The 12,226-nt window shown below is 38.4% G+C and overlaps 1 protein-coding gene across 16 annotated transcripts in view; it reads left to right on the top strand.

Moving 5' to 3' along the window:
- The window catches only part of GGNBP2 (gametogenetin binding protein 2), a 34,873-nt gene extending 22,692 nt beyond the window's left edge, over positions 1-12,181 (top strand). For 10 of the 16 annotated variants that reach the window (XM_045488155.1, XM_045488153.1, XM_045488152.1 and 7 more), the window contains 8 exons: positions 3,264-3,473; positions 4,531-4,705; positions 6,401-6,595; positions 8,394-8,541; positions 8,835-8,960; positions 9,043-9,191; positions 9,721-9,969; positions 11,540-12,181. In XM_045488155.1, coding sequence (XP_045344111.1) covers positions 3,264-3,473; positions 4,531-4,705; positions 6,401-6,595; positions 8,394-8,541; positions 8,835-8,960; positions 9,043-9,191; positions 9,721-9,969; positions 11,540-11,743 — 1,456 coding nt within the window. In that variant the 3' untranslated portion in view covers positions 11,744-12,181. The remainder of the gene's footprint in view (positions 1-3,263; positions 3,474-4,530; positions 4,706-6,400; positions 6,596-8,393; positions 8,542-8,834; positions 8,961-9,042; positions 9,192-9,720; positions 9,970-11,539) is intronic. The other 6 variants (XM_045488158.1, XM_045488160.1, XM_045488157.1 and 3 more) reach the window with 1 other exon arrangement.
- Positions 12,182-12,226: the final 45 nt, after the last annotated feature.

Genomic DNA, 12,226 nt, shown 5'->3' with positions numbered 1-12,226 from the left:
AGCTGAGAGTGAGATAATCAGATTTGTTTTAAAAATTTTGTTGGGGCGCCTGGGTGGCGCAGTCGGTTGAGCGTCCGACTTCAGCCAGGTCACGATCTCGCGGTCCGTGAGTTCGAGCCCCGCGTCGGGCTCTGGGCTGATGGCTCAGAGCCTGGAGCCTGTTTCCGATTCTGTGTCCCCCTCTCTCTCTGCCCCTCCCCCGTTCATGCTGTGTCTCTCTCTGTCCCAAAAATAAATAAACGTTGAAAAAAAAAATTTTTGTTATGAGAGATGCATTGGAGCTAGAAAAAATGCAAGCAGGGAAGTCAGGAAGCTTTTTAAAAAATTATCTAGGCAGTTTAAAACAGGGCAGGGGGATCAGAAAGAAGGGGCTGATGAGAGGTGTAAGAAATAATACTGGTGTGCCTGGGTGGCTCAGTTAAGTGCCACTCTTGACTTCTGCTTGGGTCATGATCTCATGGTTTGTGAGTTTGAGCCCCAGGTCAGGCTCTGCTCTTGGGATTCCCTTTCTCTCCCTCTCTCTGCCCCTCCCCTACTTGCAATCTCTCTCAAAATAAATAAACATTTTTAAAAATACTAAAAATAATAATAATACTTGATGCCATTTTGGCTCCACCCCTAAAAGAGGACCTGAGGAGAAGTTGGTAGTTAACTAAGGTTTTCTTCCTGGGTGACTCAATGGTGGTGTTCTCAACAAGTTTAGAAGGGAACAGTGTCACCCTTAGTATCGGACAGGGAGTTTAACTTGTTGCCTATTACATATCTGTGATGTCCCCCCATTTTCAGTATGAGTTTGGCCCTGAGGCAGGGGCAGAGACTTGAACAAGAGCTGTAGAGGTGAGAGGCACACATGTTGGCTGAAGCCATGGGAATAGAAGTCACCTAGGGAGATGAATTTAAAGAGATCAAAATTTCTTCATTCCACTACAGCTGATCTTCCAGAGAGGCAGCTGTTTAATATTATGAGCCTGGCTTTTTTTTTTTTTCTTTTTTTTTTTTTTTTACCGGACCAAGTTCTTTCTTATTCAGGAAATCAAAGATAAAGAAACAAGGCTCTATTTTTTTCTTTCTGATTAAATAATGTTTGGTTTCTAAAAGAAAATGTCATCATCTTCTACATTCACACTCTCTTGTACACCTTTTTTTTTTCTCTTCTACACTTTTGCCACATTATAAACACTTAAGTTTAGACCACATTTTAAATAAATGTTTGTTTATTTGTTTATTGGGGTGGGGGAATCCCAAGCAGTCTCCATGTTCAACATAGAGTTCAATCTCAAATGCACAGGATCACGACTTGTGCCAATATCAGGAGTCAGACACTCAACCAACTGAGCCACCTAGGTGCGTGCCCCTAGACCACATTTTTATGTATATGTTGTCAATATTATGATTGTGTATTAAGAACATACTTTTTTCTTCAGAAATATGGGTGGCTCAGTCTGTTGAGTGTCTGACTTGATTTTGACTCAGGTCAGCTCTGTGCTGACAGCATGCAGCTTGCTTTGTATCCTCCCTCTTTCTCTGCCCCTCTCCTGCTCGTGCTCTTTCTGTCTCTATCAGAATAAATAAGTTTTTTTAAAAAAGAAGGAAATGGGGCGCCTGGGTGGCTCAGTCGGTTAAGCGTCCGATTTCAGCTCAGGTCACGATCTCGCGGTCTGTGGGTTCGAGCCCCGCATCAGGCTCTGGGCTAATGGCTTAGAGCCTGGAGCCTGTTTCTGATTCTGTGTCTCCCTCTCTCCCTGCCCCTCCCCTGTTCATGCTCTGTCTCTCTCTGTCTCAAAAATAAATAAACGTTAAAAAATTAAAAAAAAAAAAAAAAAAGAAGGAAATGGGGTGCCTGGGTGGCTCAGTCAGTTAAGTGTCTGACTTTGGGTCAGGTCTTGATCTCGCAGTTTGTGAGTTTGAGCCCCGCATTGGGCTCTGTACTGACAGCTCAGAGCCTGGACCCTGCTTCAAGTCTGTGTCTCCCTCTGTCTCTGCCCCTCCCCTGCTCACACTCTGTCTCTCTCAAAAATAAATAAACATTAAAAAATTAAAAAAAAAAAAGAAGGAATTTGACCTTTTGGAAATTATTAGTAACTAAAACTCCATGTGCCACTTTCTTATTCTTTTTGCCCCCACCCTCTTCCCAATGCTTATTAGCTAGTGAGGTGTTAAAATGTTGTAGCAGAATTTCAAATCAAGTTTTACTGACTGAAGATAGCAACTATTTTCAGAGGCTGAAGGGAGAGTGATTCTTTGAGTCATTGGTTTGTAGCTTCTTGTTTTATTTCTGACCTGTATGAATTGCTCTTGAGGAAGTAATATGCTAGTCCTTGGCAACTATTTTCTGGAAATGTATGTTATGAACAAACAGTGTATATCTGCCTCATTCTTTTAGGTCTGTGTGTCTCTCTTGTTTAAAAATCATTTGCAGGGCGCCTGGGTGGCTCAGTCGGTTGAGCACCCGACTTCAGCTCAGGTCATGATCTTACAATCTGTGCGTTTGACAGCTCAGAGCCTGGAGCCTGCTTCCATTCTGTGTCTCCCTCTCTCTCTGTCCCTCCCCTGCTTGCGCTGTATCTCTCTCTAAAATAAATAAACATTAAAAAAAACTTTAAAAAATCATTTGCGAACGGGTGCCTGGGTGGCTCAGTCTGTTAAGCGTCAGACTCTTTATTTCAGCTCAGCTCATGATCTAAGGGTTTGTGAGTTAAAGCCCCATGTCGGGCTCTGCACTGACAGTGTGGAGCATGCTCGAGATTCTGTCTCCCTCTCTGCCCCTCCCTCCCTCCCCCCCCCCCTTTCTTTCTCCCTCTCAAAAATAAATAAGTATTTAAAAAAATCATTTGCAAGGGTGCCTGGGTGACTCAGTCGGTTAAGCATCCGACTCTTGATTTTGGCTCAGGTCATGATCTTGAGGTTTGTGATGTGAGATTGAGCCCCACATTGGACTCTGTGCTGACAGTTTGAAGCCTGTTTGGGATTCTTTTTCCCCCCTCTCTCTGCCCCTCCCCCGCTCATGTCTGTCTTTTCCTCCCTCCCCCCCTTCAAAATAGACATTTAAAAAAATAAAAATCATTTGCAAATGGAAATCTAGCTGTACTCTGTAATCCCTAAAATTGTATATATCTTACACGTGTATGTTTTAAATGTGTGTTTGGAGGATTTTTTTTAATGCGCCATATGGGAGGGGAGTGTTATTGTCTAGTACACTGTTACATGCTTTACGGAATAATTATGCAGCCTTTTCTTAATTTTGAAGTATTTCTTTTCAACAGGTTTTGCACTGATTGCAAAAATAAAGTTCTCCGAGCATACAATATCCTTATTGGTGAACTTGATTGCAGCAAAGAGAAGGGCTACTGTGCTGCACTTTATGAAGGTTTGCGGTGCTGTCCACATGAACGGCACATACATGTTTGCTGCGAAACAGACTTCATTGCACATCTTTTGGGTCGTGCTGAGCCAGAGTTCGCAGGAGGGTATGAGTATGTAATTTGCTAGAATGGGCTATCTAGCGCTTTGCTTCATTTTATTACTGAAAGTTTTATTTCCATCACCTTTTGCATCAGTACATATATATGTATAAATTCAGGTGTGCTTGTAAAGAGTTTGCTTTCTTTAAAATATGCATTTCTTAATTGACTGAATAAAAATAGAAAGTGTTCTGTGGTGTTCATTTCAGTCCTCTGCTCCTTGTTGCTTGAAGTAGACAGGCTTTTTTTTTTTTTTTTGGCTTTCATTGTTATAGATTATCATTTTCACTTGAAAATGATTCGAGGGATTTTTTTCCCCCTCCATCCATGCATTTCTATATCTAAATTTTGTTCATTATGATGGTTTTTGCATAGGAAGAGGTCTTTGCAGCAAACTGTTAAATATTTTACTGAATGTAATTAATGAATTGTGTATATTATCACTGAATTATATAGGAACCTAAAATTTTATCTCTGGCTTTTTTGTGAAAATAAAATCAGAAAAGGTTCATAGAATAAAATGAACCCATTTTGTTTTGTGTTTTGTGTATCAGCTCTCATTTGAGTGCCCATTTTGTGCTAGGCACATAGAACACAAAGACTTACCAGTGAAGTTCTGTGAACCCTACTACTAAAAACTAGCCTAGAAGGCTTTTGTCCATGATTGAATCTCTTTTGCACTGCCTTTATCCATTACTCCTCAAAAAAAAGAAACCTACAAAACCCAAATAGGCATTTGTTATAATTGGAAGGTGAAGGAGCTATCATGCCTCCTATGAGCTGGACACATTATATTAGACTTCTTGTGCCCAAAAACCATCTCTTTAGAGCCCCAGTTCCTGAATTATCTTATTTTTAGCAATATTAGGACTGAGTTCTGCCTGCATGTGTATTTCTCATTGGTTATGTACATGTATGCTTGTGTGTTTTTATGTACATTTAGTTTGAATGTATAACTGGCTTCTTACCAGGTATGCAAATTGTGTCTAAACCCTGAACCCTCTTATCTGTCTTTTACTCTTTCAGCAAAGGGTACTAGGAATTATGTGTGATTTATTCTCCTTTACAGACGAAGAGAAAGGCATGCTAAGACAATAGATATAGCTCAAGAAGAAGTTCTGACCTGCTTGGGAATTCATCTTTATGAAAGACTGCATCGAATCTGGCAAAAACTACGAGCAGAAGAGCAAACATGGCAGATGCTTTTCTATCTTGGTGTTGATGCTTTGCGCAAGAGTTTTGAGGTAAGAATAGTGACCTGCTTCATTGTCGAAGATTGCTTGGTTAGGTTATTGGACTGAATGTTAATATAAGCTAGCAGTCTGATTTTGCCTCAGAGGGCTGTAATTCACTGATACTGGCATGGATTTGGGGGTGGATTTAGGGGAAGGGAATTAGAATTTAAGTTTGTGGATTTTGGGGGTGCCTGGGTGGCTCAGTCAGTTAAGATTCCGACTTTGGCTCAGGTCATCATCTCGCGGTCCATGAGTTTGAACCCTGCGTCGGGCCCTATGCTGACAGCTCAGAGTCTGGAGCCTGCTTCGGATTCTGTGTCTCCCTCCCTCTCTCTCTGCCCCTCCCCTGCTTATGCTGTGCTTCTCTGTCTCAAAAATGAATAAACGTTAAAAAACATAAAAAAAAAAAAAAGTTTGTGGATTTTCTTTGATTTTAATCCTGTTATTCTGCCAGCTTTGATATTTAGACTTTCTCAGAGTGGAAAACTGAAGTTGATTATTTAGCAGCCATGTTGCTATGAAGTATAGCTAATGAAAAGGTAAAAGCAACCCAGAGTAAATTTGATACTTAATTCGTGAGTCTCAGTTTGTCTGCTGATATCCAGTAGCCTCTTTATAGTGCTGGTTTTGGGTTTAGTGCTTGTGATTTGGTAACCTTCCCCCCCCACCCCCAGTTCTCTGTAGCACATAAAATTTTGGCTAGTGAACATTTAGTTATATTCTGAGGCATGGTTGTAACCCTTTAACTGGGTCACGGATCCCTTTTGTGAATTATATGAAAGCTATAAACCTTTTTTTTCAGAAGCCCATCTGTGAACTTTAAACATTGTTCTGGGGAGTCTGAGGAGATTTGTACTAGTTCTTGCTGAACGCTTTTTTTTTTCTTTTCTTTTTATATGTTTGTGACTTCAGAAACTAGATCATCTAATCAGGTTAAATAGTCTTCTGTTGTGTTAAGAAATGAATGTTTGCTGTGTTGGAATTGAAATTTGAAACTAGAATATTGCTGGTTTGGAAGAGGAGTGTGTGTAATAAGTCTGCCTTCCCTGTAGGGATTGGTGGTATATTCACTTCCTGTAGATTTTAAGTTGTCATCATTTAAAGTGTTAAAATTTAGGGGCATCTAGGTGGCTCGATCAGTTAAGTGTCAGACTCTTGATTTCTGCTCAGGTCGTGATCTCACAGTTTGTGGGTTCGAGCCCTGCATCGGGCTCTGTGCTGATGGCGCAGAACCTGCTTGGGATTCTCTCTCTCTTCCTCTCTCTGCCCTCCCCCTGTTCATGCTGTCTCTCTTTCTCAAAATAAATAAACTTAAAAAAATAAAGTATTAAAATTTAGGGACACCTGGGTGGTTCATTCGGTTAAGTATCCAACTCTTGATTTTGTCTCAGGTCATGATTTCGTGGGGTCATGGTATCAAGCCCCATGTTGGGCTTTGTGCAAATGGCACAGAGACTGCTTGGGATTTTCTCTGTTTTCTCTCTCTGCCCCTCCTCTGCTTGTGCTCACTCGTGCTCTCTCAAATAAATAAACATTAAATAAATAAAGCATTAAAATTTAAGATTCTTTGTAGGAATGCTCTGGTAAATTGCAACATGAATTATTTGTGTGTGTGGTATCATGTAAAATTACCAATTGAGAATTTCCAAGGAAAGTAAAGGTAGTTTTGACCAGTATTCATTCTCAACTTTGTTTTTATAATAGATGACTGTGGAAAAAGTACAGGGTATTAGCCGATTGGAACAACTTTGTGAAGAGTTTTCAGAGGAGGAACGAGTAAGAGAACTCAAGCAAGAAAAGAAACGCCAGAAACGGAAGAACAGACGAAAAAATAAATGTGTATGTGATATTCCTACTCCTTTACAAACAGCAGATGAAAAGGAAGTAAGCCAAGAGAAGGTAGTATTCCTTAATTTTGATTCATAAATATGTAGTATTGCTTTTTGCTAGATTTTTGGCATTTTTACTATGCTTTTCCAGAATATGAGGAGCTGCAGCTTGTATATTGGCTTTTTTCCTACTATAATTGGTACAGCCAAAAATTGTAATGTCTTGTGTTTGTTTTATAATATTCAATGATTATCTTTTTACCTGATCTTAGTATGTTGTTAGATCAAAGTCCAAATATGGAAAGTTAAGTCCATGTATGACCTAGAGCAGTTCTTTTTGGTCTCAGGACCCCTTGGAATTTTTAAAAATTACAGTGCTCGGTGTGCTTTTTGTTCATGTAGATTATACATATAACATTTATTGTATTAGAAATTAAAATGGAGAAATTTTAAATCGTTAATTCTTTTTAAAAAATAATAAGCCCATTATATGTTAACATGAATAACATTTTTTGAAAACTGTTCCAAAACACAAAGAAGTGAGAAAGGTGGCATTATTTTATATTTTTGCAGATCTTCTAAATATTTGGTTTAAAAGGAATCAGATGGATTCTCATATCTGCTTCTGCATTCAGTCTATTTCCATATGTTGCTTGGTTGAAACATTTGAAGAAAGTCTGGCCTCACACAAAAAAGGAAGGAGTATTGTAATATAAACTTTTTCAGATAGTTGTGGATATTCTTTGGCATTACAGTTCAACAAGTGGTAGTTTCTTAAAGATTAGTTACAATGTGGAACCTGGCACCTGTGAATGACCTTTCCGTAACTCAGTTAAATTAAAATCCACTAGTCAGTCTTGCACTTTGAATGGATCTTTAACTCATGCATGATTTTGTAACATCATGAATTGGTCATTTGAAAGTTACTGGTTTACTGAGTTATGCAGACCTTGCCAGATACTGACATTTCATTATATATATTATCACATAATCGTGTTAAAACCACTACTGATCTCATCAGAAGGGTCTTTAAGTATTGGGAAGCTTCAGGCACATTCTGCTTATTTATACAAGTTTTCAAAATTCTGATTGTAGTTTGAAAGTTTGAGTTTTATCACAACAAATACCGTCCATTGTTTTCCTTGAGGTGATGGGCTGACTTCATTTCTGAGAGAATGGCTTTTAAATATCCAAGTCTGAATAACCAAAGTTTGTCTCTTCTTTCAAGCAAAATTTATGTTCCAGGATAAAAAACAGCTAGTTCAGCTTGTAACTCAAACAAGCTTCAAGTGCTTTTCCTTGAGACAGCCATTGTATTTTGGTATGCAGCAAAAGTGCTTTAAGCATCCTTCCTATTTGTCAGACATCTACTCATGAGCTGATACTTAAAAAATATTTTTACTGCTTCATCGAAGACTTTCATAAGTGAAGTATCTATTTCCTGAAAGTGCTTGACAAGTAAAAAATACACTGACTGTTAGTACAGTGTGATTGCCACTGCTGTGATTTGTGCAAAAGTACCAGCAACTTTTCCCACCATTGCTTTCGTATCATCAGTGTAAGTGTCAATATGTGAAAAAGGCAAGTGACATATTAGTATTCTGATGAAAATAGTTTTGATCTAGGGAATCCCTGGGGTCAGCAAACTACACTTTGGGAACTTCCCCCCTAAATTTTCCTGATACGATTAACTCTTAATTTGCTTTTAGTTGTTTCATAGTCTTAATGTGGGTTAGTGATTTTTCATGAGAATAATTTTTTCAGTTGGTAACCTCCTAACTCCTATTTAATTGGTTGATGTTAAGGAAAGTAAATGTAACCATATGAAGGTAAGACTTTTTACCGTCTCTCAATGTTGACCCTTAAAGGAAACAGACTTCATAGAAAACAGCTGCAAAGCCTGTGGCAGCACTGAAGATGGTAATAGTTGTGTAGAAGTAATTGTTACCAACGAAAACACATCATGTACCTGTCCTAGCAGCGGCAATCTTTTGGGGTCCCCTAAAATAAAGAAAGGTAACTAAATACAGTTTCTTCTTAAAATTAAGTCTTAAGTTTATTATTTCTTCCTCTTAAATGGAAGAGGTTTTAGAGATCCTGTAACTTTGACACTTAATACTTCTTTTTTCTTTATGGTATTTGTTATTATTTGACAAAAACAAAGAACTATAAACCCCTCATCATATTTTCATTATTTAGTTTACTTTCTACTTTTAGTAAGCTATCAATTTTGAAATTTTTATGTTGTCTCCAGTTGGTTCATTCTTTGTTGGTATGTTAACTATAAGTCTCAACCGATTTATTTTCAGGCTTATCACCACACTGTAATGGTAGTGATTGTGGATATTCATCTAGTATGGAAGGGAGTGAAACAGGTTCTCGGGAGGGTTCGGATGTTGCTTGCACTGAAGGCATTTGTAATCACGATGAACACGGTAGGTTCAGATTAAGCTTCCCAATTATTTCTACTACATGGCTGATTAAAGCACATAAGTAAGAGATTATTGATTTCTTCAGGTGACGACTCCTGTGTTCATCACTGTGAAGACAAAGAAGATGATGGTGATAGTTGTGTTGAATGTTGGGCAAATTCTGAAGAGAACAACACCAAAGGAAAAAATAAAAAGAAGAAAAAGAAAAGTAAGATGTTGAAATGTGATGAACATGTAAGTATCAGAGTTCTTAAACCTTTGCAGTTGAGGGGAGAACAACCTATTTTCTTTGGAGTGGCAAGTCTGCAGCTTAGTTTCTGGTATTTATTATTTTAGAATGAGTACCTTTAGAATGCAGTTCTGTTGGCTGCTCATCTTGTGATTTGTGTGTGTGTGTGTGTGTCTGATGCGGTCACTTGTCCAGTAATCTATGTGAGTCATAAATCCAGTTCATTCTTTTCATAATACTTTTAAATGAATTAGCTGTGTAATCTTGAGCAGTTTGCTTGATCTTAGTTTTCTCATCTGGAAGGAAATTAATAGTCCCTATCAGATTAAGTTCTGTGAAGATGAAAGAGATTATATCGATGGGTTAACATAGCATCTGGTATGTAGTAAGTGCCTACTAAGTGCCAGTTGCTGCTGCTGTTCAGTATTCCTTCTAAAAACTTAACACACTATCAGGGCCTTTTTTTCTTTCTCTAAAGAATAATTGCTCTTATTCCCTGCCTTTTTACCTGGGTAATCCTTTGCTTGGTTTCAGATCCAAAAGCTTGGAAGCTGTATTACAGATCCAGGTAATCGAGAGACCTCAGGAAATACCGTGCACACAGTGTTTCACCGCGACAAGACCAAAGATGCACATCCTGAAAGCTGTTGCAGTCCTGAAAAGGGTGGGCAGCCACTGCCTTGGTTTGAGCATAGGAAAAATGTACCACAGTTTGCAGAACCTATAGAGCCATCATTTGGTCCTGATTGTGGAAAAGGTGCCAAGAGCTTAGTTGAACTCCTTGTAAGTAAGGATATCTTATTGATTGGTAGATGTGGGAGGGGACAATATTTGAGAATTTAAAGCTAGGAGTTGGGGAAGCTTTTAAGAAATTAAGGTCAGTCTTTCATTATTTTTGGTCTTTTCATTTCTGCTCTTCCACATGTGGTTTATGCAACTGCTCTACAGCATATTTCCTTGTCCTCCTTTGTAGAAGAGAAGAGAATAGTTGGGAAAAAGGGATAGAGTTAGCATTGTGTCCAGGAGTCTGCCTCCTTGAAGAGGGTTATTGTAAGCAAACTGCCTTTCTGAGTGGCAGCTTATGGTGTCCAGCCTTCCATACCAGGAAAAAATGTAGAATCTGAACTAGAGCCCACTTTTTACTTTCTTTAGGTTCATGTAGGATAAAAGCATAACTAAACTTGCAAAATCTTTTAAGATTTGACTGTAAGTCTTGGTACTTTACACGAATTATGCCTGATTCCAAGCAACCCAGTACATAGTTTGTGTGGGGCTTAGAGGAGGGGGAAGGAAAGAGAAGGGTGGTATATTCTCTTTAATAGTTAGGCTCCCAGTGGAAACAAATCCTTGAGAATAGTTTTTTTTGTTTTTGTTTTTTATGTGGTGGTTAAGTTTCTCAAATTTTAAAAAGGTTTTATTTTACTTAATTTGTAGAGATAAAAGTTTCAACACAGGACCATCCAGTTTAATCACATCAGTCTGGTTATTTAAAGTTTGGTAACTAGTTGTAACCATCTCTAGTTAGTTGTTTGTTTGTTTTGCTGTAATCAGAAACATTGTTATTTTTTTAATTTTAAGTTTCTATTATTTTTTTGAAGTTTATTTAATTTTTTTTTTTTTTTAATTTTTTTTTTCAACGTTTATTTATTTTTGGGACAGAGAGAGACAGAGCATGAACGGGGGAGGGGCAGAGAGAGAGGGAGACACAGAATCGGAAACAGGCTCCAGGTTCTGAGCCATCAGCCCAGAGCCCGACGCGGGGCTCGAACTCACGGACTGCGAGATCGTGACCTGGCTGAAGTCGGACGCTTAACCGACTGTGCCACCCAGGCGCCCCTGAAGTTTATTTTTTTGAGAGAGCGCGAGCAGAGGGAGGGTCAGGGAGAGAGGGAAACACAGAATCCGAAGCAGGCTCCAGGCTCTGAGCTGTCAGCATAGAGCCCAACGTGGGGCTCAAACTCACAAACCACAAGATCATCACCTGAGCTGAAATCGGATGCTTAGCCTTAAGACTGAGCCACCCAGGTGCCCCTCAAGTTTTTATTTAAAGTCTAGTTATCTAATTAGTCATTTTCTAAGGCAAAGGTTGGGAGTCTCTTAGGCTCATAGGTCTTCTAAGACAAATTATAGATCCAGAGTTTCAAACTGAGTTAAGTTGGATTTTATTCTTACTTTGTACTTTCTAAGATGAAGTGACATTATGCTTGTTCTGTAAACAGTTCAATGAAAGACTTCATGTGACTGAATTGAAATTAAAAGGCTAGTTTGCCTGAATTTTTAGCTGTCCTCCATCAGCATAGCATTTTGCATTCTTAATTTAAGTCATAATCTTAACTACTGCTTTAATTTGCAGGATGAGTCTGAATGTACTTCAGATGAGGAAATCTTTATCTCACAAGATGAAATACAGTCATTTATGGCTAATAACCAGTCTTTCTACAGCAATAGAGAACAATACCGACAGCATCTGAAGGAGAAATTTAATAAATACTGCCGCTTAAATGATCATAAGAGGCCCATCTGTAGTGGCTGGTTGACAACGGCTGGAGCAAATTAAATAAATAAAATAGCTCTGTCTTTCAATGAAACACTCAAGATGACTACTGCGCCTTCTCTTTCAAAAAAAAAAACTCTTAATTTAGTGACTTATGGCAAAATTTTAAATCAATGTGATTCTTTCTTGTTTTGGGAGACGGTGGAGGTAACCTCATTAGTTCTTTCTTCAGGCTTGTGTCTTTAGTTGCGTGGCTGCGCAGGCCTGCCATATGATTTAAGCCATCTCTTTTCATTAAATGTTTCTCTTCCTGTGAGACTTACTAAAGCAACTTAGTGGCAAAAAGTAATGTTGTACTTATACTTCTGTACAGAAATGACAATGAGCTGAATATATGGTTTTACAAAGTAGACATCCACTTGCAAAATGTTTGGATGTAATGTTAAAGCGCAATGTGCAAAATTTAAAATAAAGAATATTTATTAATATGCATAGTAAAAATTGGTGTACATGTTTCTACTTAATGTGTGGCAGTATTTTAATATT

The sequence above is a fragment of the Leopardus geoffroyi genome, chromosome E1 (genome assembly GCF_018350155.1).
Source record: "Leopardus geoffroyi isolate Oge1 chromosome E1, O.geoffroyi_Oge1_pat1.0, whole genome shotgun sequence".
NCBI classification, from domain to species: Eukaryota; Metazoa; Chordata; class Mammalia; order Carnivora; family Felidae; genus Leopardus; species Leopardus geoffroyi.
This window is presented reverse-complemented; position numbering and strand designations above follow the sequence as displayed.